General features: G+C 55.5%; 1 protein-coding gene across 5 annotated transcripts in view; it reads right to left on the bottom strand.

Moving 5' to 3' along the window:
- Positions 1-24,894, bottom strand: part of PC (pyruvate carboxylase) — a 97,095-nt gene that overhangs the window by 36,850 nt on the left and 35,351 nt on the right. The window contains exon 1 of one of the 5 annotated variants that reach the window (XM_051830868.3): positions 23,012-23,153. The exons of the other annotated variants lie outside the window; for them this stretch is intronic. Coding sequence (XP_051686828.1) covers positions 23,012-23,017 — 6 coding nt within the window. The 5' untranslated portion in view covers positions 23,018-23,153. Of the gene's footprint in view, positions 1-23,011; positions 23,154-24,894 lie in introns of those variants that run through there. 5 annotated transcript variants of the gene reach the window in all.

Below are 24,894 nucleotides of genomic sequence, written 5' to 3'. Positions count from 1 at the left end.
CTGAATTTCAGATGAACAGCAACTTAAACTTACATTTGAAAGTAAACTCCATATAATATTTGGGGCACAGTTACGCTACAGGACTATTTGTTGCTTATTTGATTTTAAATTTAACTGAGAATCCTGTGATAATCTGGAAACCCTAATGGGTCAGCAACACCCTTGACCGGGACTTCTGGGCCTTGGGCACTCCCCGACCTGGGCCAACCCCACTCTCCCCTGTGTGAGCACTTTTCTCCCTCCTGAAATCCTACTTCAGTAGAGATCTTTATAAAGCTCTATAAACCCAAGGACAGAGCAAATGGGAGAGGGAGGACACTGATACAATTGTGAAAGCTGGAATGAACCCCAAAGCATGGGCCTCCACTTCCTGCTGGCCCCTGCTGGGGAACCCTGGACACTGGGCCCCTCCATGCCCATCTCGTCATCTGGAGACCACCCCTGTGCAGGCCGACTCCCTGCAGAGGGGAAAGACAAGTCTCAACACCGGGGCGAGGGCCTGGGGACGCTGGTGACAGCAGGCGGGTTGAGTGGCTGCACATCCTGCCCCTCCTCCCATGCAGCTCCCAGGAGAGAGGACCTCTGTGTGCCGATGCCGAGCTCCCCCAGCACACAGCCCACCCACATCGCTGACTGTGAAACTCTGGGTCCCCCGGGCCACTTCTGAGTCCCATACTGGCCACCAGGCGCAGGCAAAGATCACTGGGCAGATTCATTCAAAGGAGAGAGGGACAGCAGCAGAAAAAACAACTGGGAGGAAAGCGGCCTTGAGAGAAGCGAACTTAAAGAAACAAACACAGCATCGACACCTGCAGAGGAATCCGCACGACTCCATCGCTGAGGCAACAGGGCGCATGTGCACACCCTTACAAAGACCCATTCAGGCAGCAAACAAAGCCTGGGAAATTAAAAATATGATTGGAAAAAAAAACTAATAGAAGGGGTGCAAGGTCAGATAAAAGAAACCTAGAAACTGAAGCAAAAAGACAAAGAAATGGAAGAGAAACAAGAAGGAGGAGAAACTCAGGAGCCAAATAACCTGAGTTTCAGAAAGAGAAAGCAGTGAAACCAAGGGAAGAAGCAAACTCTTAGAAGGAAGCCCCAGGCAAGAACCCAGCGAGAGCCACAGAGCAGAAGGGCCCGGCCACACCAGGGCCTGCCGTAGCTTCCGCTCCCAGGAGCTCTCAGAATGGGGCGGAGAGAGAGGATGCGAGGAACCAGGAGTGAGACAGCATTGGGGTTTCTCAGCAACCTGAGAAGAAAAGCTCAAAGCAATCCTTCAGCCTCTCCAGCTAAACTATGGATCGGAGATGAAGGTGAGCCCCAGGTAGAGCGGGGTGATGCACTGTCCCGGGGAGCTGCTGGGCTGTGTTCCCCAGGAGCCCCCCCAGCAGAGGGGCAAAGGGGGCCCCCGAGAGCTCCACCAGGGCAGCAGCTGTCTGGGTGCCGACCGCCTGGCTGGGCACCCTGCAGTCCAGGGGAGCGGAAGGAAACGAAGCCATGGTTCTTATGATGAGCCCCCGAGTGCTAACGGCCAGAAGGTGAACCTGACCCCAAAGACCACTACGCGGAAGATGCTGAAATCCGCCCGCTGACCGCTAGACTGACGCCCACGGGCATCTCTCCAGTGAGATCAGAGGCCGGACAACGGCCGCCTCTGGGGAAGACAGGCGGGTAAAGTTATCGCCCAGCGTTCGCCCTTTTGTCCCACATACGTGAGTATCTGCTCAAAGGAATGAGTACATACCAGTTGTGGAAAGTATCCTCCACTTTCAGGAAGCCGCCCCTGGTTTCCCACCACCGCGGCCCCAGCAACCTGCGAGGCTTCCCCCAGGCCCGGGCGCGGGAGCTTCAGTTACCCACAGTCAACTGCGGTCCAAAAATATTAAGTGAAAAGTCCCAGGAATAAACAGTTCCTCAGTTTTAAAGGGCGTGCCGCTCTGAGTGGTCCCACGCTGCCCTGCCTGAGGCACGGGCCACCCGGCCGGACACACTACCCGCCTGTCACTGAGGAATGCCCAGGTATCAGACTCTGCCACGCTACTGCGGTGCTTCTGTTCCATGACACGCGAGTGGCGGGGCTACACGCTTGGGTGTGCCGAAGAACAGCATAAAGTGCTTCCTTTAAGTGACTTCACAAGGAAAGAACAACACTCATGCTGGTCGCTAAGACCTATGCTAAGAAAGAGTCTTCTCCCTGTGAAACTGTGAAAGAAAAGGAAACGCGTGCCAGTTTTCTGTCACGGCTCGAACTGCAGAAGTCAGGGCAGGCAGAGTTAGACAGAGAGAGACAGAGAGAAAGGTCTTCCTTTTCCGTTGGAACCTCATTTCTTGCCCTCTGCAGGCAGGCAGTGTCACCTCCCAGCGACACGAGAGGAAGGGCAAGTACAGTGCAAGGAGCTCTCTGAGAGACCACACGCACGTAACTTTTACTGCACTGTACTGTGCTACTGTTCTACTACTGCTGCCGTTAATCTCTTAGCGTGCCTGGTTTATAAATTAAACTTTATTGGAGCTGGCATTGTGGCACAGTGTGTCAGGCCATCGCTTGTTGATACTAGCATACCATATTGGAGCACCAGTTCAAGTCCCAGCTGCTCCACTTCTGATCCAGCTTGCTGCTAATGCACCTGAGAAAGCAGCAGCAGATGGCACAAGTGCTCGGGCCCTGCCACCCACACGGGAGACCAGATGGAGTTCAAGTTCCTGGCTCCTGGCCTTGGCTTGGACCAACCTGGGTCCACTGCAGTCAACTGGGGAGTGAACTAGCAGAAGATCTCTCTCTTTTCATCTCTCCATGCCATTCTTCCAAATTAATATATCTTTTTTAAAAAATTACACTTTGTCGGCCAGCGCCGCGGCTCACTAGGCTAATCCTCCGCCTAGCGGCGCCGGCACACCGGGTTCTAGTCCCGGTCGGGGCGCCGGATTCTGTCCCGGTTGCCCCTCTTCCAGGCCAGCTCTCTGCTGTGGCCAGGGAGTGCAGTGGAGGATGGCCAAGTGCTTGGGCCCTGCACCCCATGGGAGACCAGGAAAAGCACCTGGCTCCTGGCTCCTGCCATCGGATCAGCGCGGTGCGCCGGCCGCAGCGCGCCGGCCGCAGCGGTCATTGGAGGGTGAACCAACGGCAAAGGAAGACCTTTCTCTCTGTCTCTCTCTCACTGTCCACTCTGCCTGTCAAAAAAAGAAAAAAAAAATTACACTTTGTCATAGGTACATACGTCTGGAAAACAGGACAGGGGCATCCCCTGAGGATCTCGGAGCGCACTGCCCAGGACAAGGGAGGCCGCCTGGACGACCAGCTCGTCACTGTTCCGTAAACTGGGTACAGGTAACTCGCTCCAGGAGCGCTGGAACCCAACTTCTGGCTCACTTAATTCTTGCCACAAGCCCTTGGGACGTCATCGGCACTCATTGTGTTAATAAGAAAGGGACACTCGGAAGGCCCCACAAGGATGAGCAGGCCCGTCCACCCCCACGCTCTGTTTTCTCACAAGAGTGCCTGGCTCACAGCATGAATGCTAAGATCTTGAACAAAATCCAAACAAAACTGAATTGGAATTAAAATTGTCTAGCAGAGATGGGGTAGAGTGTGCTGAGAGGCAGGCAGCGCCCCCACCCAGCCGGCACAGGCCAGGGCAGGTGGTCACAGAATAACTAGCAGATAAATATAACAAACACAGCGAAGTTTCCTTATTCAGTCAGTGTCTTTCAGCCTGCAGGGTCAGGTCTGTGTTAACAGCTTTCCTGAGATACACTTCATAGTTCACACACTTAAAATACAGTTCCATGTTTAGTGCAGTCACAGATAATACATATCCATCACCACCATCAACTTTTCTTTCAAAAATTTATTTATCTGAAAGGCAGAGAGAGACAGAGACAGAGATCTTCCACTCGCTGGTTCACTCCCCAAAGGCCTGAAACTGCCAGAGCTGGGCCAGGCTGAAACCAGGTGCCTAGAGCTGCATCTGGGCCTCCCACGTGGGCAGGTGGGGCCCAAGAACCTTCCAAGGTGCGCGTCCACGGGAAGCTGGACTTGCACCCAGGCATTCCAAATACACGCCTACAGTTTTAGGAGACTTCGCCTTCCCGCGGCCATCACCCTGCAGCCCCACAGCTGCTGCAGCCCCAACCCACCAATCTATCCGTCACGCACTTGCCTATTCTGGACATCTCCTCTAAATAGAATCATAAGTCACGTGGGTTTTGGGGACTGGCTTCTTTGACTTAGCACACTGATTTCAAGGTTCTTCCACAGTGTAGCATGTATGTCTCAGTGCTAATTAAAATCCCATCATGAGGCCGAAACTCTGGCATAGAGGGTAAAGCCATCGCCTACAGTGCCAGCATCCCATATGGGCGCTGGTTCAAGTCCCACTTCCAATCCAGCTCTCTGCTGTGGCCTGGGAAAGCAGTAGAAGATGGCCAAGCTCTCTGGGCCACCTGCACCTACGTGGGAGACCCAGAAGAAGCTCCAGGCTTCTGGATTTGGATCAGCCAAGCTCTAGCCGTTGTGGCCATTCGGGGAGTGAACCAGCAGATGGAAGACCTCTCTCCCTCTCTCTCTCTCTCTCTCTCTGCCTTTCAAATAAACAGATGAATCTTTAAAAAAAAAAAAAAAAAAAAAAAGACAGTGGGCCCTCCAAGGGGCCTCTGTGGAATCAACCAACATGGCTCACACATTTCCAGAAAGAGAACAACACTGCCTCAGTGCTGACGTGCAGCTGGGCCCGCGGAAGCTGCATCTGTACTGAACACACACCCCTTTTTCTTGTCATTGTTCCTTAAACAGCACCGCTGTTTACACACAGCATTCACACTACCTCGGGTATTACAAAGACTCTAGAGATGAGAGGGAGGGTGTGTGGGTTCTAAGTAAATACTGTGCCATTCTCTATCGGGGACTGGAGCATCCACGGGGGATCCCTGAACCAATTCCTCGTGGACACCAGGAGCGACTGCACAAGTGATTCCTGCACATTGATCTCGGCTCTGTATTCTCGCGAGCTCGGTTATTAGTTCTAATAGATTGTTAGTGGCTTCCCTGGGCTTTTCTATACAAGATCATGTCAGCTGCAAATAAAGCTACGTTTGCTTCCCCCTCTCCGCGCTGGATGCCTTTTAGTGCATACTTGTCCCCAACTCCCTGACGACGATGGTGCGAACGGTGACAGGTTTGCATCTGGAGACAGCAGCTGCTCCGACCACGGACGGCAGAGCTGTCATTGCCCACGTGCCCTCTGTGAACGGATGCTTCCACCCTGCCAGGGGAGGGCTCCTACACACCGCCCTGCGTCCCCTGGCTCTGCCCTGCTCTGTGCCCAGGGAAGCTGATCCCTTGGAAGGAGGCACCCGGGCTCCCCTGCTGGCCGACTTCTCACAGGTTCTGCCACGGGAGCCCTGGGCAGGAGACAACATCGGGCATCTTCCCTCCTCTGTGCCAGCTTTGGTGCCGCTGCGCGGCCTGGGTCTGCATCTTGGCTCCACAGGCTGTTCTGGCCTCCGCGGCTTCAACCCTCTCCAGTCTCAGGAGGGAGCACCTAGTGGTAGTAACGGCTTTCACCTGCGCCTAAGCCCTGGGTGCCTGGACTTCCCTTGCAGGGTGCCATGACTTGTCCTGGCTGGCTGACCTAGAGTCTCAGAAACAATGTGCAGCCCTCAACCTCCACTGGCCAGCGCCCACTGCTGCTCTGCTCGACCCACACCCAAACCACCCACACAAGAAGGCCCCGTGGAACCCAGCCCAGGGGGAAACTTGGATTCCTGAGCGAACTGACTACCAGAGTGGCCAATCCATGAGCCAAAGAGACAGCAAAGAGACAGTGAGAGACTTCAGTGGCGAAGTGCTTCAGTTCCTGGAAGAACACAGCAAGCGGCAACACCGATGGGACCTGACCTGACCTGGACGATGGTGGCTGCTGCTCTCTCCCTATTTTTTTTTTTTTTTTGACAGGCAGAGTTAGACAGAGAGAGACAGAGAGAAAGGTCTTCCTTTTCCGTTGGTTCACCCCCTAAATGGCCGCCACAGCTGGCACGCTGAGGCTGGCACACTGTGCCGATCCGAAGCCAGGAGCCAGGTGCTTCCTCCTGGTCTCCCATGGGGTGCAGGGCCCAAGCACTTGGGCCATCCTCCACTGCACTCCCGGGCCACAACAGAGAGCTGGACTGGAAGAGGAACAACTGGGACAGAATCCGGGGCCCCAACTGGGACTAGAACCCGAGGTGCCGGCGCCGCAGGCAGAGGACTAACCAAGTGAGCTGCAGCACCGGCCTCTCTCCCTATTTTTTTTTTTAATTTAAAGATTTATTTTCTCTCCCTATTCTTGACCCCCAGAAGAACACACCTCTGTGGATCCTTGCTCTAATCTTTCCTCCTATGCTTTGGAATCAAGCACAGCAACCAGGCCAGAGGCCGCCCTGAGACAGAGTTCTAGGCATCCACTCTTGCTGATTTTGTCATAACAGCCCAACGGCAAAGTGATCTCATTTGCATGAGCTCGCCACTGAGCGACAGCCGCTGCTTCATGTGCCTGTTACCTCATGGGCTCGTCAGACGCCGTGGACAGCAGGACAAGGGACAAGGATGGGACAAACAGCCTGCTCACAGCTCAAAGGTCAACACCACGCAGCCCCCCACCTGCCCATGATGCCAAGAGGTGCCTCGGTCACCGCCACTGCGGGCAGCCTGTCCAGCTCAGTCTCGCTCTGGCAGTTCCTCCTCGCACCATCCCTCGCCCCTGCCTGCCAACCTCCATGCCCCTCCTCGGCCATCCCTCTCGCCCTGGCCCTCCCGACCCTGTGATCACCGAGTGAGGGGACCTCTTCCTCCAGCTGCACCAGTGTCACACCTGTGTCCCTCCCTGCTCTGACCACGGCGCTCCCCTCTCGGGCCAGCTGCGAAACCACAGTCACATGGCCCATCCCATGGGAGCGGGGCCTGACATGGTACCAACTGAGTCCCCGGGGGGCTCTGGAACGCTGCAGAACTGACAAGTGAGTGCCACTCCCCCTTCCTGAGCCGCACGCCCTGGGAACAGGAGAGAAGCACCTGCCAGGAGCCAGCAACACAACCACGCAGGCCTCCTCTGGCCACCATCAGCAGGCAGTGTTTATCTGAATGTATCAATTTCTCCTCAAGGGTGACAGATGGGATGGCTGAAAGCACCAGAAGGGGTGTCGCGGCTGAGAACTTCAGAGCACAGGGGAAATGGTTCTGGGGTCCGAGGGAGCCCCAGGCCGGGGTCAGTCCACCTTCCCTGTCCGGCCCGCCCCAACCCGGAAGGGGAAAGGGCACCTCCTCAGCACCCTGCCCCCTTCTCCACTGGAAGGAAGAGGGCTCATCTGATAGCAGTCATTACAACAATAATAATTCATAATAGCTGTGAGTGCCAGGCCCCGGACCGGGCAACACCCCGCTCATTTCCCAACGCCTGTGAGGCCAGTGTCACTGCACCTGCCAGTTCTATTGGGCTGCGACTTAGAGCCATCATCACGTGGAACCAGATGATCCCAGCGCCCGGCGTTAATCCTCTCTCTGGCTGCTAACAGGCCCTGCCCAGTGGGCAGCACGGGCAGGCTCTTCCTCCACAGACAAGGTCAGGGCCCACCTCCTGCCCTCGGTCCCAGCATCGTGAGACCCTCACGGTTCTCCCCTGCACCACTCTCTGGCCCTGCTCAGGTGACTCACGGGCAGGGCCTCACTTGAGGGAATGACTTCAAGAAAACCGTCAGGAGCTGGAGATTTGGAAGGATTAAGGGAAAAGCCGTGGACCCCGCCCTCAGGAGACAGAAATTCTGATGAGAGGAAAAGGCGGACATGAATAGGGAAAACCATGACCAAGTGAGAGGCCGAGCTTGGCAGGAGACAGGGGCTGCGAAGCGGCAGGGGGTGGGGCTGGCAACACGAGGAGAGGCAGTAGTTTTGGATACAAGGACTCAGGTTCAAATGCTGGCTCTGCCACCACCCAGTTAGATGCCCTTGGGAAATTCACTCTACCCTATGGATCTGTTAGTCTATCTGTAGAATAGACGTGCCCACTCCCCGGCACAGGGAGCTGACAAAGAGGGGACACTTCAGAATGTCCCTCAGCTTCCTCGACTGTAAGCCATGCCACGTGTCCAGAGGAAGACGATCAGAGCACTATCGCCAATAACACACCTAAGGCACAGAGGATTATGTAAGACATGGCTTCTGACCTCAAGAAACCTACTATGTGGAGAGGAGACAAGACAGCCCGCTAGAAACATCGTGACCACGAAACCCCCAGCACGTGCAAAGGGCCAGCAAAGGGAGCGGAGCAGCAGCTGGGCTCTGTCCCCAGAAGGCCCCTCTCCCTCCTGAAGACAGGTGTCCCCTAGCGCCAGAGAAAAGTCTTAGACACTGAATCCCTCCCGGGGGCACTAGGGAGAAGTGGCAGCTTCCTCACCGACCATGGGACAAAGCAGCAGGAAATCTAACGGAAGCACAGTGTCCACATCCCCACCAGCCCCACCTGCAAGTGTGCACACAAGCACACGCGCACATACACACACACACGCAGTGTCTCCTCCTCCTTGAACTGTTATCCCTCGGCCAGGCGGCGAGTAGGGCCTGTTTGCCATTAAAGATAAAGAACCAGAGGCCATTGGGAGCCTTATCAATTTCTCCTCCCCTGAGCGGAGGGAAGGTTCTCTTCTGAGCAAACGGGAGATGTGCCCTCCCCGCGGTCTGAGCGGCGAGCCGCGCGCTTTCCCCCGCTGCTGCCTCAGAACCGCACATCCTGCTGATCCTAGCGCTCCACTTGCCCAGATTCCAACGGGAAAGCTGGGCCTTCCAGTTCCCCAGCTCTGGGACACTGGGATTGGTGCTGAGACCAAGCTGCCCCCGATGACTGGCACCACAGTCGCCGCCGCACAAATCCTGCGTGGTCCAAGCCCAGGGCAGAATCTGTTTTTTCAGTCCAGTGGAGTCCACCCATCCCTGACCGTAACTCTCCCATGAGAGACCATGAAAGATGACCCTGGAGTGTGACCTGGTGCAACTGCCCCTGGATTCCTGTCCTCTAAGGACCTGTTCCCAGAATCCCTCTGTTCTCTCCTTCCTGCAACACCAGCAGGCTGCCAAGTCCCTGAGGGAAGAGTGACGTGACATCCCATGTGCACCCCACCCAGGACGCTGCCTGGAGGCCACGAGTTACACTGGGGGAAGCGACGTCTCTGATCAGTGTAAGGTTTTAGGAGGGGTTCCAGCCTCCCTGGTTCCTGGGAATTAGTCCTCTTAGTGTGGCGGGGGGCTGCCGACCCCAGGGAGGCCTGGCTGCTCCTGAGGCCGGGATCCCCCAAGCTGGGCCCACGGCCCCTCCCTGTTCATACTGAGCTCCAGGTTAAGCCCCTGCCAATGCTTCCCACAGCTGCCCCTCCCTTGCAGCTCAGAGGAGAGGCGCTACTCAGGAGCCGATCTCCGGCTCGGCGTGGGCCAGGAGCAGACTGATGAAGGAAAGAAAACACACACCAGGTCACAGGCCAGCTGAGAGGGGGCGGCCAAAAGCCACTGCCCACAGGTTCTGGGGACGGAGGCCAAGACCAAAGGCTGGAAAGCTGGTTCAAGAGCTGGGCCCACGGCCCGAGGAGGGCAGAGGAGGAAGCCGGCTCGTGCTTGCCGGTGGAGGCCTTGCAGTGCCTCGGGCCGTCCACCTGGCACTGCAGGCTCACGGCCCCTTCTTCTCACAGGGCCAGGAGACTGGATCCCTCCTTATCTAGTGGTCAGTGTGAGCTGATGGCCGGCGTGAGGTCCATGAACCCCACCAGCTCCTCTCATTTACCGTGGAGTTATCCTCAAGCCCACTCCGGCCAGGAGCAGGCAGTCTCCATCGCCTGGCCCACCCCACCGTCGGGAAACAAACCCCCAGGCTGAGCTCTGGCGAGACTCCTGGGGGCAGCGCAGGGAGTCAGCTGCTGCTCTCTCCTCTGCTAATCCTCCTGCACTGAGGTTACTTAGTCCATGAAGGCCTGGCCTGGTCAGGGTGCTCCCCGCATGTGCACCCAACAGGGCCAAGGTCTCGGGTCAGACCAGGTCTGTGGGCGGGGCCTGGATAGCCCTGTGGCAGGGGAGCGCAGGGAGGGGGATGCGCATGTCCCTTCAGGCCCAGGATCCCGACTGCATGGGTCCTTTCCTTTCTGCCTCTTCTCCACCTTCCTCCAGAGCCGACAGGAAGAGGTGTCTGCCTCGTTTCCAGCCCCCCAGTGCAGGGGCTACCCACTCAGGGTACCAACAAAGAAGCAGTGGAGGGCACAGAAGGCGAGCCCAGAAGGGAACTCAGGCCAGAGGCTTTGGCCAGGAGTGCTGAGGTGAGAAACCACAGACACTCCGGCTGCCAGTGCCCCACCTTCTGGCTGGACCATCCTCATCTCCACCCCGGCATCAGGACAGGCACTGGGCACCACTGCCTCCCACACCCGCCTTGAGACTTGCCACGCGGCTGGCGTGCTGTGGGTGGCTGTGGAGGTGGAGGGAACTGTCCACCTCGGGTCTGCACACAGGCCTAGCCTCAGGCGGCAGCAAGACCAGCAGTGAAGCCCAAGAGGAAGGGCACAGCCGAGGAGACGTGACCACAAGCTGCTTTGTTAAGTTTTCCAAACACACCCTCAACCTCTGCACACCACCAGCAGAAGTCAGGACCAGGCTGTGTACCTCACAGAGCGGATAGCTGAGGCCTCGCGATGCCAGCGTGGGAAACAGGTTAGCCAGGTCCAGGTCTGAGAAGAACCTAGCACTGAATCGGCCTGGGGAAGGCACCAGCCCTGGGCAGGGCCCCCTGAGTGGGGAGTCAGCCTAAACCAGGAAGGATAGACATCCCTTTCCCAGGATGCTCTAGGACACTTGGGTTATGAGTAGTGACCTCCGGTCCTCAGAGGATGAACAGGGTACAGGGAACAGATGGCGTCACACAGAACTTGGCTTGGATCTTAACTCAGGTCTGCATGTGTGGCCTTGGGCAAATCACATAACCCCGAGTCTCGACTTCTCATTGTAAAATGGGGCTAACAGCACAGTCGGTGCAGTGTGGGGTAGGAGGACTCGATGCCATGAATCTGAGTTCCTATTCCCCTTGGCTCCCGATTCCTCCCACAAAAGCACGATCTTCCTCATGAGAGGGGTGGGCAGACCAGAAGGAGAAACGGACCCTGGCATTCTGCTGTTTCTCCAACTTGTGTTGTTTTCCCAATACTGAAAAACTCACAGGAGCGACGGGGTGAGGGGTCTGCAGCCTGGGACACACACCCTTCTCCTCCTTCTCCGGCACACACCAGCAGCCCAGCGGCACTGCGCGGTCTAGAACCTCCTCCCCACACCAGCAGCCCAGAGGCACTGCGCGGTCTAGAACCTTCTCCCCACACCAGCAGCCCAGAGGCACTGCGCGGTCTAGAACCTTCTCCCCACACCAGCAGCCCAGAGGCACTGCGCGGTCTAGAACCTTCTCCCCACACCAGCAGCCCAGTGGCACTGCGCGGTCTAGAACCTCCTCCCCACACCAGCAGCCCAGAGGCACTGCGCGGTCTAGAACCTTCTCCCCACACCAGCAGCCCAGAGGCACTGAGCGGTCTAGAACCTTCTCCCCACACCAGCAGCCCAGCGGCACTGCGCGGTCTAGAACCTTCTCCCCACACCAGCAGCCCAGCGGCACTGCGCGGTCTAGAACCTTCTCCCCACAGCTCCCAGCACCTGGGATAGGATCAAAGCAGCAGGCCAGCTGGCTCTGGAGTAGGAACGGTCCCAGGGAGCACAGAGGCCAGCGTTCCGAGAGGAGCAAGGTCCTGGCCTGGTCCTCCCCAGGGCAAGCAAGGGACCAGAAACACCTTCCAGTGGTGCCGATGCCGCTCTACGCAGGACACTTGCTGGAAGCCCACGTCCACTACCCTCCTGGCACTCGGAGACCCCACAGGAGATCAACAATTTTCTGTGGTGGGCACCTCACAAGCTTCCTCCTGCATTGGACCAGACAGAGGTCAGCACAGTCATGTGTGCTGTTCTGCCCAATGCAGCCAGCTGCACCTCTACCAGCACTGGAACCACAGCTGCCTGAAACAAGCTGCTGCCCTCCAGGAAGGTGCCAGACAGGCTAGATCTGTGTGGGAGGGTGGGGGCTAAGGAAGCAGGTGCGGCACCAGGCTGGAGGGGAGCAGGGGGTAGGGTGCCACGAGGAGACGCTCCAGAGAGTCAGTGGAGAGGGCAGAAGGGAGGGAGCACTGTAGCAGGGACACTGGCCAGTGCAGGCTCACAAACCATGCTGAGTGTGGCACAGCTGGAGCAGCAGGTGTGAGCACCAGGCTGGGGCGGGAGCCAAAGACCCAGAGCTCACTGCTCCAGAGAAGCACAGTGTGCTCCGTGCCTGTTTCAATTCAAATGGAAAACCCAGCATTAAAAAAAAAAAAAAAAGACTGTCTATACCATTGCAAAATGGCCTCAGGGTTGACAACTGCTACCACCACAGTCATCCTGCGATCTGAGAGGGGCCGACACCGGGGTCCCCCTGAACACCAAAATCCACGGGCGCTCAAGTCCCTTACAGAACTTGGCGTAGGATTTGCATGGAGCTACACACTTTCCCCTCCACGCTCTGAACCCTCTCTAGATGGCTCTTAATACTGACATGAGGCAGGGGCTGCGCACGCAGCTGTTGTGCCGCACTGCTCACGGGGATGACGAGAAAGTCTGCGGGCGCCGTGCAGGCACTCGCTGCTTGCTCTTCGCACCCCTGGGTCACAGGGGAGACTGTACTTACCGTTGTTTTCTTCATCTTAGGAAAACAGAAGCAGCAGGGGTAGCATCTGGCCCAGTTAAACGATGGCAAGGTTGCTCACTGCCGCCTGGTTAACGGGTTGCTCGCATGTCAAACAGCACATTAAGCCTGGTGGGGTGGGCAGAGCCAGACTGTCCATCCGGGATTCCCAGCACAGGACAGGTCAACCCGAGCTCAGCGGGAGCAGGCCACACGCCAGCAAGAGGCTGGCTCAGAGTCCATCCTGCACGAGCCCCCTCTAATGACCACGGCCCTCCATTCTCCTCCATCAGCCCACATCCCGCACAGAGGCCCTGGGGTTGCAGGAATCTATGGTGCAAAGCAGGCAGGTGGAATTTCTTCCACCTCCTGAGGAAGCCCACAAGGAACACCCACCGATAACAGGAAGGCTCTAAGGTGGGGGGGGACAGAGAGGATGACGGTCCCTAGCTGCAAGAATTCAGCCTGAGGATAGGGACGCAAGGCCTGCCTGGGGCAACTAGCTCCCCCTGCCCCAGAGCCGTCACCACAGGCAGCGCCAAGGGTACAGGATCACGCAGATTAAGGTTTCCAGGCCTCTACTTCTCCTTGTCACCCCAGAGAGCTGCAACAAGCCAGCCACTTTGCAATACCAGCCACAGGCCAGTGAGCAAATGCTCCGGCATTGATCCAGCCCCACCCGGTGCTGCCAGAGCCTCCCAGTTTCCCAGAAAGGGCCCTTCCCTTCCTTGTCCACACAACTCACCCACCCACCCCTGTCCAGCCCCGCAACTTGACCCTGGAGAGCTGTGCTGAACTGCAGCTGCAGCATGTCAGCCAATCCGGGACTGGGGAGGGACTTGGAGGATTTACATAACCGTCTGCACCTTGGTTTCCTGGTCTGTAAAATGCAGAACGCTCCCAGCCGCCTGGTAGGACTCAACGAGGAATGCACCAGAGATGCCCAGATGACCCAGGGGTCAGTCCTGGAGAGATCAGCCTCAGTGCCCGGTTCTTGTGTCACTCTGAGGCCACCAACTAAGACAGGAAGGGACCCAGCCACACACCCAGGGACGCTAGGAGAGTGTCGGCCCCAGAGGATAAGCCTGGAGTGGCAGCCGCTGTGAATGGGAAAACCCTGGTACCCCCCACCCCGCGACTGCTCCCCAGCACTGCAGTAGACGGGCGGGAGCATGACCACCACGCCTGGGGCACAGTGAACAAAGGAGAAACATAAAATACGCACCGCAGTCACTGCACTGCACGGGGCAAAGGAGGAAGCTGAACGCCACGAAGTTAAATCAGCAGAAAGTAACACAGCATCAAAGAGAATAAAAAGCTCAGGAACAGAGCTGACAAGAGAACCGTGAGATTTGAACACTGAATCCTAGAAAACAACAGTTCATAACAATGGGAAGCTACTGCATGGTCACAGATCAGAGCCTTATAACCTTAAGATGACAACATTCCCCAAACTCATCTGCTGATTAATGCAATCCCATCAAAAATGGCAGCTCCCTTTATACGCAGAAACTGACGATGATCCCAAAACTCACACGGAAATGCAAGAGCACCAGAGCAGCCAGAGGATCTTGGAAAAGAACAAAGGCGGGAGCCGGCCTGTGGAGCAGCGGGCTAAGCCTCCACCTGCAGCGCCGGCAGCCCATGTCCCAGCTGCTCCTCTGCCACTCCAGCTCTCTGCTTATGGCCTGGGAAAGCAGTGGAAGTTGGCCCAAGAGCTTGGGCCCCTGTGTGCATGTGGGAGACCTGGAGGAAGCTCCTGGCTCCTGGCTTTGGATTGGCCCAGCTCCAGCCGTTACAGCCATTTGGGAAGTGAACCAGCGGATGAAAGACCTTTCTCTCTGTCTCTCCCTCTGTAACACTGCCTCTCAAATAAACAAATACAAATCTTTTAAAAAATAAATAAAAGAACAAAGTTGGAGAACTCACACTTCCTGTTTGCAACACTGGCTAGCACAGTGGTGTGGGGCTGACACACAGACATGCAGACAGGGGGTACAACTGAGAGCCCAGACACCAGCCCTTGGGCTCACAGGACAACTCAACAGACGGCGCCAGAACAACTGGACACCCCATGGGAAAGCATGACCTTGCCCTCCTCCCCGCCTCTGCCCCCGGCTCCCCACCTTCTTCTTGCAGAAATGAACACACAAGAAATCAAAACCTAAATTTAAGGACTAAAACTTTAAAACTCTTAGAAGAAAACAAAAATCTTTGTGGCTTTAGGTTAGGTTAGGTCGGCGTTAGAAATGACACCGAAAGTACAAGAAATCAAAAGGAAAAGATGAATTGATTTCATAAAAATAAAAAGCTTATACTTGCATGAGAATCACAAAATGAAAAGATAATCTACAGAATGGGAAAAAGATTTTGCAAATCATATACCTGATAAGGATCTTGTATCCAGAAGAGACAAAGAACTTTCACAGTTCAACAAGAAAAAGACAATCCAATTTAAAAGCAAAGGGGAAAAAAACAAGCAAAGGATCTTTTTCTTTTTTAATTAATTATTTGAAAGGCAAAGAAAGATAGAGATCTCTCATTTGCTCCCCAAATGCCTGCAACAGCCACGGCTGGGTCAGGAACTCAGTCCAAGCTTCGCGAGTGGCAGGCACCCAAGTACTGCAGTTATTTTCTGCTATTTCTCAGGGTACACGTTAGTGGGAAGCCAGAATGGGAAGCAGAGCCAAGACGCAGCTCGACACTCTAATACGTCATGTAGACAGCCTAAATGGGGGTCTCAATGGCTATGCCGAATATTAGCCCTTAAGCAAAGGATCTTAGTAGGCTTTTCTCTAAGGAAAATATACAAATGGTCGATAAGCACGTGAAAAGATGTTCAATATCAAAGGCAGGGGTTGTGGTGCGACAGGTTAAGCCATGGCCTGGGACGCCTGCCTCCCATATCAAGTGCCAGTCTAGTCCTTAGTTCTCAGCTTCCCACCAGGTCCCTGCTAACGCATCTGGGAGGCAGTAGAGTTCCTGGCTCCTGGCTGCAGCCTGACCCAGCACCAGCTGTAGCAACCATTTAGAAAGTGAACTGGTGGATGGAAGATCTCACTCTACTTTTTTTTTTTCTCCCTCTCAGCATTTAAATAAAAAATCTCGGGGGCCAGTGCTGTGGCACAGCGGTTAAGAGGCCACCTGCAGTGCCGGCATCCCCTATGGGCACCGGTTCCAGTCCTTGTTGCTCCACTTCCAATCCAGCTCCCTGCTAATATGCCTGGGAAAGCAGACAAGGAAGACCCAAAGCTTGGGTCCCTGCAGCCACGTGGGAGACCCGGGAGCTCCTGGCTATGGCCTGGCCTGGCCCAGCCCCAGCCGTTGTGGCCATTTGGGGAGTGAACCAGCAGATGGAAGATCTCTCTGTCTCTCCTCTAACTCCGCCTTTCAAATAAATAAATAAATCTTTTTAAAAATAAGTAAATATTTTAGTCTTCAGAAAAATTTTCAATATCATTAGCCATTGGGAAATGTACATTGAAACCACAATGAGGTACTACTTCATTGCATAAGAGTGCGATAATCAAAAAGCAAGCAATGGGGCCGGCGCTGTGGCGCAGTGGGATAAAGCCCTGGCCTGAAGCGCCGTCATTCCATATGGACGCCAGATCTAGTCCCAGCTGCTCCTCTTCTGATCCTGCTCTCTGCTGTGGCCTGGGAGAGTAGAGGATAGCCCAGGTCCTTGGGCCCCTGCACCCACGTGGGAGACCCGGAGGAGACTCCTGGCTCCTGGCTTCAGATCGGTGCAGCTCCGGCCATTGAGGCCATCTGGGGAGTGAACCAGCGGATGGAGGACCTCTCTCTCTGTTTCTACTCCTCTCTGTAACTCTTTCAAATAAATAAAATAAATCTTAAAAAAAAAAAAAGCAATGGCAAATATTGGTAAAAATGTGGGGAAATTGGAATCCTCATGTAATGTGTGGAAAAATAAAATTGGGCAGTCATTTTGGGAAACAGCCTGGCAGTTCTACATGTGAACCAGCAATTCAACTCCTATAAATAAATGTATATACACACAACAACCACAAACATAGAAACGTACGAATCCATAAAAATGAGCACACAAGGGACCAGTGCTGTGGGGCGGCGATGTAGTGGGTTAAGCTGCCACTGCAACTTTAACTTCCCATCCTGGAGGGCTGGTTCAAGTCCCAGCTGCTCCACTCCTGATCCAGCTTCCTGCTAATGTGCCTGGGAAGGCAGTGGATGATGGCCCAAGCGTTTGGGCCCCTGTCATCCATGTGAGACCAGGATGGAGTTCTTGGCTCCTGGCTGTGGCCTGGCCCAGACTTGGCTGTCACAGCTATTTGGGGAGTGAACCAGTGAATAAAAGATCTGTCTAATGGGGGCTGGTGTGTGGTACAGCATGTTAAGCCACCACCTGCAATGCCAGCATCCCTTATGGGCAACAGTTCCAGTCCTGGCCACTCCACTTCCAATCCATTTCCCTGCTAATGCACCTGGGAAAGCAACAAAGATGACCCAAGCATTTGGTCTCTTGCCACCAGGTGGGAGACCCAGACATAGCTCCAGACTCCTAGCTTCAGTATGGCCCAGCCATTTGGGGTATGCAGCCATTTGGGGAATGAACTAGCAAATAGAAACTCTGTCTCTCCCTCTCTCTCTCTCTGTAACTCTGCCTTTCAAATAAAATAGATATTTTTTAAAAAAATCTCTTTCTCCCCTTTTCCCTCTCTCCCCTGCCTTTTACATAAATAAATTTGTCAGAAAATACATAGGCGAAAGAAGTCAAACACAAAATCCACTCGATTTAGGATTCTGGATGCATGAGATGTTCCAACTCGCGAATCTATAGACAGAGAGCAGATTAGTGGTTGCCGAGGGCCGGGCAGTGGGAGGAATGGGAAGTGACTGCTAATGGGCACAGGGTTTCCTTCTTGGGTGATAAGAATGTTCTGGAATTAGATAATTCAGATGGCTGCACAGCATTGTGAATATACTAAAAACTACTAAATTATTCACTTTTAAAGGAGCAAATGTTAGAGTATATGAATTTCATCTCTACAAAGCTACCATAAAATAAATTTCAAAAAGTGATACATGTTCAAGCTTCTTGAAAAATTAAAATCCTTGTAGGAAAAAAAATGTGTTGCTTGTGCTTTTCAGTCATCAAGAAGACGAGTCTGATCCTGGACCTCCGAGAACCTTCTGGTAGGGAAAGGGCGCTTTCTGCAGGTAAAGTAAATGCAGGGCTGGGTCACCCTGGGATGTGGGGCCTCATCCATCCTGACTGATCAATTTAAAAATAACAGAGACAGGAGTCGGCGCTGTGGCATAAGGGGTAAAGCCTCCGCCTGCAGTGCCGGCATCCCATTCGGTACTGGTTCTAGTCTCGGCTGCTCCACTTCTGATCCAGCTCTCTGCTGTGGTCTGGGAAAGCAGTGGAGGATGGCCCAACTGCTTGGATCCCTGCACCTGCATGGGAGACCCAGAGGAAGCTCCTGGCTTTGGATTGATCTGCTCCGGCGACTGCGGCCATTTGGGGAGTGAACCAGCAGAAGGAAGACCTCTCGACCTCTCTCTCTGCCTCTTCCTCTCTGTAACTCTGCTTTTCAAATAATAAATAAATCCTTTTTTAAAAATAACAAAGACAGCATTTGGTGCATCCATTAGGATGCCACTTGGGACACCTGGGGTTTGAGTCCAAGCTGTGTTTCTGACTCCAGCTCCCTGTTAATGTGCATTCTGGGAGGCAGCAGGTGACAGCTCAGGTACTTGGGTCCCTGTCACCCATGTAGGAGACCCAGATGGAGCTCCTGGCTCCTGCATTCAGCCTGGTGCAGCTCCGGCAGTTGCAGGCATTTGGGGAGTGAACTAGCAGATAATCTTTCTCTGTCTCTCTCTGTCTCTGCCTTTCAAACAAATTTAAAAAAAATTTTTTTAAGAAATAAAAGTAGTAATAATAAACACAATGTGGGTCAACAAAACATTTTATAAGACCTAGCTATGTTTTAAATTAAAAAAAAAAACTTATTTATTTGAAAGTCAGAGTTACACAGAGATAGAAGGAGAGAGGTTTTCCATCCGCTGGTTCACTCCCCAGATGGCCGCAACGGCCAGAACTGTGCCAATCTGAATCCAGGAGCTTCTTCCAGGTCTCCCATGCGGGTGTAGGAGCCCAAGGACTTGGGCCATCATGTACTGCTTTCCCAGGCCACAGCAGAGAGCTGGATTGGAAGTGGAGCAGCTGGGATACTAACCGGCACCCATATGGGATGCTGGCACTGGAGGTGGCAGCTTTACCCGCTACGCCACAGCACCAGCCCCTTAAATTTTTATTCATTGATTTTACCTGAAAGGCAGAGAGACAAAGATCTCCCTTTTGTTGGTTTTCTCCCCAAATGTCTCCAACAGCTGCAGCTGGGCCAGGCCAAAGCCAGGAGCTGGGAGCTCAATCCAGATCTCCCAGGTGAGTAGCAAGGACACAACTGATTGAGAGATCACCGGCTTCCTCCCAGGAAACTGGAATCCAGAGCAGAGCCAGGATTTAAACCCGGGCACTCCCGTGTGGGATGCAGGCATCCTCAGTGGTGACTTAACCGTGACACCTTCAAGTGCCTGCCCCCAGAGCCAGGTTTTTTAAAAACTAAGTGAGGTTTACTTTTTTGTAAATCTCTTTACATTTTGCAAATCAGCCAAATAGAAGACAGTGGGGTTCTCATATTTTAGCTGCTGTGTTCAGTCTACTGTGATACGTCGTGTTGTTTATGAGAAAATCTGGACTCATCTAGACATGTACTTGCAAAAGGCAGAAATATTTAATAGGATTCTCAGTTGTGGATGCCATTCTTTGACAACACACCAAAACTCAGCTAGTAGTCATTAATTGTGACATGGAATCTGAGATGCTAAGAACTTGTCCTACTCTGTGATATTAAAACCCACTGGCTGGGCAGGTGTTTGGCTTGGCAGTTAAGACTCTGCTTGGGGGCCGGTGCTGTGGTGTAGTAGGTTAAGCCTCTGCCTGCGGTGCAGCATCCCATATGGGCTCCAGTTCATGTCCCGGCTGCTCTTCTTCCAATCCAGCCCCCTGCTGATGGCCTGGGAGAGCAGTGGAGGATGGCCCAAGTGCTTGGGCCTCTGCACCCACGTGGGAGACCCGGAGGAAGCTCCTGCCTCCTGGCTTCGGATTGGCCCAACTCTGGCAGTTGTGGCCATTTGGGGATTGAATCAGCACACGGAAGGCCTCTCTCACTTTCTCTGCCTCTCCTCTCTCTAATTCTACCTTGTAAAGAAATTAAAAAAAAAAAAAAAAAAAAGGCTGTGCTCAGGACGGCCACATCCCATGAGCGTGCCTGGGTTCAAGCTTCGATGCCAGTGCCGACTCTGGGAGGCAGCATGTATGCCTGAGATGCTTGGGTCCCTGCTGCACACGTACAAGACCGGAACTGAGTTCCCAGCTCCTGCCTTGGCCTGGCACAGCCCTGGCTGTCGTGTGGGTTTGGGGAGTGAACCAGCAGATGGGAGCTCTCTCTTTCTACCTCTCAAATTTTTTAAGAGATTTTATTTATTTATTTACTATATGCAGAGGCGACAGCCACTGCGGTGTGGTGCTACCCATGTTAGTCCACAGGTGGTAAGAACAAGGAAGCCAGCGTAGAGCTGACACAATGAAGTGTTTTCATCACCTCATCAAGGCCACTCTTGAATGAAGCTGGCTCTTCTGAGCCGTGCAAGGGGAGGGCCCTGGGCCGCACGCAGTGGGGCCACTACCCTGATTCTTGTAGACACTGGCCTCCTGCCATCACTGCTTTGTACCACTGCAAATGACAAGGAACCTGTCAGTGTTGTCACGAAGGTCACCTTGATCCCCGGACCCCCTAGCGTGGGTCTTAAGGGCTTGCAAGGGCCTAGGGACCCCAGGTTGAGAACCACTGGTCCAGGGCAGTGTGCCTGCCGTGCTGCAGAGGTGCACAGTGAGCGAGGTGAGGGGCGGGAGGTGAGCCTTGTGACCCCGTGGGGCAAGGCTGGCCTCAGCGCTCTGCTTGACTGACAGCCTTAAAGGGCGTGGGAGCTCACGCTCAGTGGTTGCTTCCTGAGCTTCCAAACCTAACACAGGCTCTGCCCTTGTCCCCCAGCCCCACACCACTCTTCTGTTCCTTTGACCTCAACTCCAATAGACACCTCTAATTCTCCAGCTCATTTTCCTGCTTCCACACTGGAGAGGGCCACGGGGCAGGCGTGCGTGGCTTGGGAAGAGGGGGCACAGACTATCACCTCCCACTCTGCCCAGCCTCAGGCCACCCTGGGGCAGGGTGAGCAGCCTTCTCACCAGTTCCTACCCCCACTGCCTGCCTGCCAACTCACAGGCGGCCTGGATCCCTGCCACCCAGCCCCTTGGTCAATGGCATCAAAGGGGTTTCCCCTTCCCCTGGTAGCTTAGGTCTCTTGGTGGGGAAGGAGCCTTCTGACAGCTGCACAGTTACTGCCCCAGCAGCAAACAACGCAAGGCCCCAGCTGGCTCAAAGCACCCTGCCAGGAGATTCCGTGCAGCACCGTGCCGGCTGGTGGGAACGGATTTCTCACGGGACAGGAAACTCAGAACTGCGGCAGGCAGCGGGGGCAGCAGCAGCAGCAGCAAATGCAGAAAACAAAGTGCCATTCAGGCCTGGGGACAGACAATGGGCCCTTATCCTCTCCTCTGCTCGGGCCCAGAGCTGTTAGGCAAAGCTGGGGGCCTGATGGGTAGGGCTGCCCCAGCATGTGTGGGGCCCCAGGCAAATTTTTAGGGGGATTTGTGTATACAAAAACACTTGAGTTACTCAAAATCATTACACGGGCCCCAGTCCAACAGCCAGATCTCATTGGATCCCTCCAAACAAACTCCGTGGCCACCTCCTGCACGTGAGCAGACACACAACCCCAAGACAACTCCAGAGGACGCCTGGCTGTCCCCACACAGGGCACGGGGTGGCAGGGGTCCAGTCGGGGTTTGGAACACTCAGCTACAACTGCAGCGGAGGCCCCAGCCAGTCCCAGGCCCTGCAGCAGTTCTTGGAAAATCGGAGGATGAGTGTGGTGAGTTGGTATCAAGGGCCACGTGGGCCATGCAGCAGCCTCCTCAGTGTTAGGAAGGTGAAGGTTGACCCTCAAAGAGGAAACCTACTGACGCAAAGCCCAGGCCCCCCTGTTCCCCACTCCCCGCGGCTATCAGCCGGCAACCCCAGCACCTCAGGACCTGCCTCTCCCTGAGCTCCTGTGGGCAACAGGGGGAGCCTGGAAGAAGGCAATCTAAGGGCTCTCGGCAAACGCTCGACAAACACGGGGCAAGGACGAGCCCCAGACAACCCGACAACCCACTGCCAGGCAAGGGAGCTTCTCATTCAACCTCAAACAGGCCCTGTCACTTCAGGGCGCTTCCGCCACCACCTCCAATGACAACCCTCCCCACCCCGGGCAGGTTAACAGAAGCCTCCCTCAAGGCCCTGGGCACACCAAGGAAGGAAAGGGGCTCGTCAGGTCCAGGGGCAGCGCCCGCAGCCAGACCCCAGCCGGAGGAAAGGAGAAGCCTGCCCGGGCACCTTCTGAAACCTGCCTAAGGTTCCCTGTGTTCTGCCAAGATCCACACCCAGCCACAGCCCGCTGTGCGAGGCAGATAACTGGGCAGGGGTGGGAGGCTCCCTGGTCGGGCCAGCAGGGTCCGGGCACATTCATTACTGCCCCGCCCACCCCCCTTTTCCTTCGCAGCACCAGCTGTGTTAACTGAGCTGGCCCTCTGCCTGTCTCCACTAGTGGCAGAAGGCAGGCGGGCCTGCTGCATTTCCAGCAGGTAGCACGGCCCAGAGCAGTCACAGAGCAAACGCAAGGCTCTCCCCCAGCCATGCAGTGGCCACCTGAAGCTACGGGCCAGCCACTGACCACTCCAGGCCTGACAACCATGAGACCCAGGGCCCCAGGGCTTCAGCTCCACCCCTTGGTGGCAGCTACTGGACGAGGAGCCAGAGGTGTCAAGAGACCTGGCGGGGAGGCAGGCGAGATCCCGAGACTTGCACAACATATCCTAAAGTCTCGCGCGGATGCCACAGTGGGGGAAGCCTGGCCCTGGTTCTGTCTCCCTTCTTTCTTGGTCCCTCCCAAGCACCAGCCCAGCCGGCACTGTCCAACTCTTGGAGCTGAGTCCCCCACTCCCCACGCTGTCTCAGTCTCCCTTCATGCCCTCCACCCCGTCAGCTCCGGTCCTGCCTCCTCCTCACCCCCACCCCCCCACCCTAGACAAGCACACCAACCCGCATTCCTTCAGCTCCAAGTCGGCTGGAACTCGGCCTACTGCTGGTGGGGCTTGGCAAGAGCGCGGGACCTTTGCACAGGGGCCCGCTTGCTTCCCCCACTCTCCTGCCAATTCCAACTGGGGGAACAGCTGTGGAACCAAGGAGCCTGCGGGGAGAAAACACCTCCCGCAAGCCTCCTGCGAAACCACACCCTCGGGAACCTTCGCTCTGCTGACGGGAGACGACGCCTCACCTTTTCCGACCTGGGAGGAAGGAGCTCACGGATGGAGAACTGATTAGCTAAGAAAAGAGGCCAAGCCTGAAACTGCAGAACTGAGCGCCAAGGAAAGCTGGCACCAGGCCCAGAAGGGCTGCTCCTGTTTCGCGGGCGGGCATGTGCTGTCCTCCGCTCCGCCTTAGCTAGACGTGTCGCTCAGAATATCTAACACCCGGACCAATGCAGGGCGCCGCCCTGGTGGACAGGAGCAGTTCCCAGCGAGGGGAGAAGGTCTGGAAGACTTGGCATTCCGCGCCCTGACAGACTGGTCTGGCCTGTCATTCTGGGAGGGCAGCGCTGAGTCCAGGGCAGGCTGGGAGATGGGCCTCTGAGGGCTGCCCAGAGCCTGGGGTGGGCCACAGGGGTCTCCAGGAAGGGGACGAACTGGAGGCTGTCAGCTGCCCTGCCCCGAGGCAGGACCTTGGTGGCACACACCTCCCCACCCCCTCAGAGGCAAATGCTCAAGCCCCTGCCCCACAGCAGCCCGGGGCTCCATGAGGTGATGCAGACAGCAAATGCAGCCCTCTCTCCGAGCGCCAGGTGACTGGAGATCCTCCTCCTGCAGCTCCGTAAAGGGAGGGGACACCCCCGAGTCGGAGTCCACAGGCACCGACTGCGCTATGCACATTCCACTTCTCACACTCCTATCGGAGGCGTGTGCGCAGCTGAGATGGGAGGGGAGGTGGGAGGCAGAAAAGGGAACAAAAGGCTTCCCGGCTCCTCAGCCAGCTGAGTGTGTGTGGGCGCCAGATGTTCTCACTGTGGCCTCCACGGGGAGCCCAGCCAAGCGCAGAAGGCCCAGGAGGAGGGGACAGACGCTGACTTCTGAGCAGAGTTCCTCCGGCAGGGCAGCCCGGAGAGGCCTAGCTAGACCAGGGCCAAGAAGCCTCCGCGTCCAAGTAAGAGAGACGGTTCTGGGGAGTCCTTGAGGAAGACTCAGCATCCGGGCACCGTGGGCCGGGGTGGACAGCCTCAGGCCATCTCCTGGTCTCTACAGCTGAATGAATTCAGGAGCACTTTGCAGAGCTCTGAGTGGGTCCATGTTCTGCTGCCAGGGACCCTCCCGGGACTGCCAGGAGCTCGGCATGCTGGGAAGGCAGAAGCACTGGCTGGCAGGAGGGCTGGGCTCAGGGTGCTGTAGGCAGGCACACAGGATAAAATCGACCAGGCTGCTGAGCTGCAAGACCACGCCTTCACCGTGCCCTTGCGTGACCTCATGCCCCTACCTGGCCGCACCTGTGTGCCCACCTGCCAATCAGGCCAATTAACCACTCCCCTTTGGAAGTGGAGTAAAGGCCTAGGACACAGTGGGCCCAGCCCTTTTTGGCCTTTTGCCTTTTTTGCCATTGCGGGCCCTAGCGGCCCCGTGCCTTCGGGCACCGCCCTGTGCTTCCTGGCCTGCACGCTCCTCCACGCAGCTGGCTCCTGGAGCTCAGCACGAACCCAGATTTCCCTCTTTCTTAGGTAGGCCCTCACTCTCGTATGCATTTCTCTCACTAAAGAAGAAGCTTAAAACTTATCATGCTGCCTCATTCATTTGTGCCAGTGTTCAGAATTCCTCTCTGAATTCGTGGCAAGAACCCCCAAGGCTTATTAATATTCCAAATTTATTAATCAGTACCTG

The sequence above is a fragment of the Oryctolagus cuniculus genome, chromosome 1 (assembly GCF_051225735.1).
Source record: "Oryctolagus cuniculus isolate XC-2025 breed Fujian yellow rabbit chromosome 1, ASM5122573v1, whole genome shotgun sequence".
Lineage (NCBI taxonomy): Eukaryota > Metazoa > Chordata > Mammalia > Lagomorpha > Leporidae > Oryctolagus > Oryctolagus cuniculus.
The sequence above is the reverse complement of the archived record's forward strand: the minus strand, read 5'-3'. Positions and strand labels throughout refer to the sequence as shown.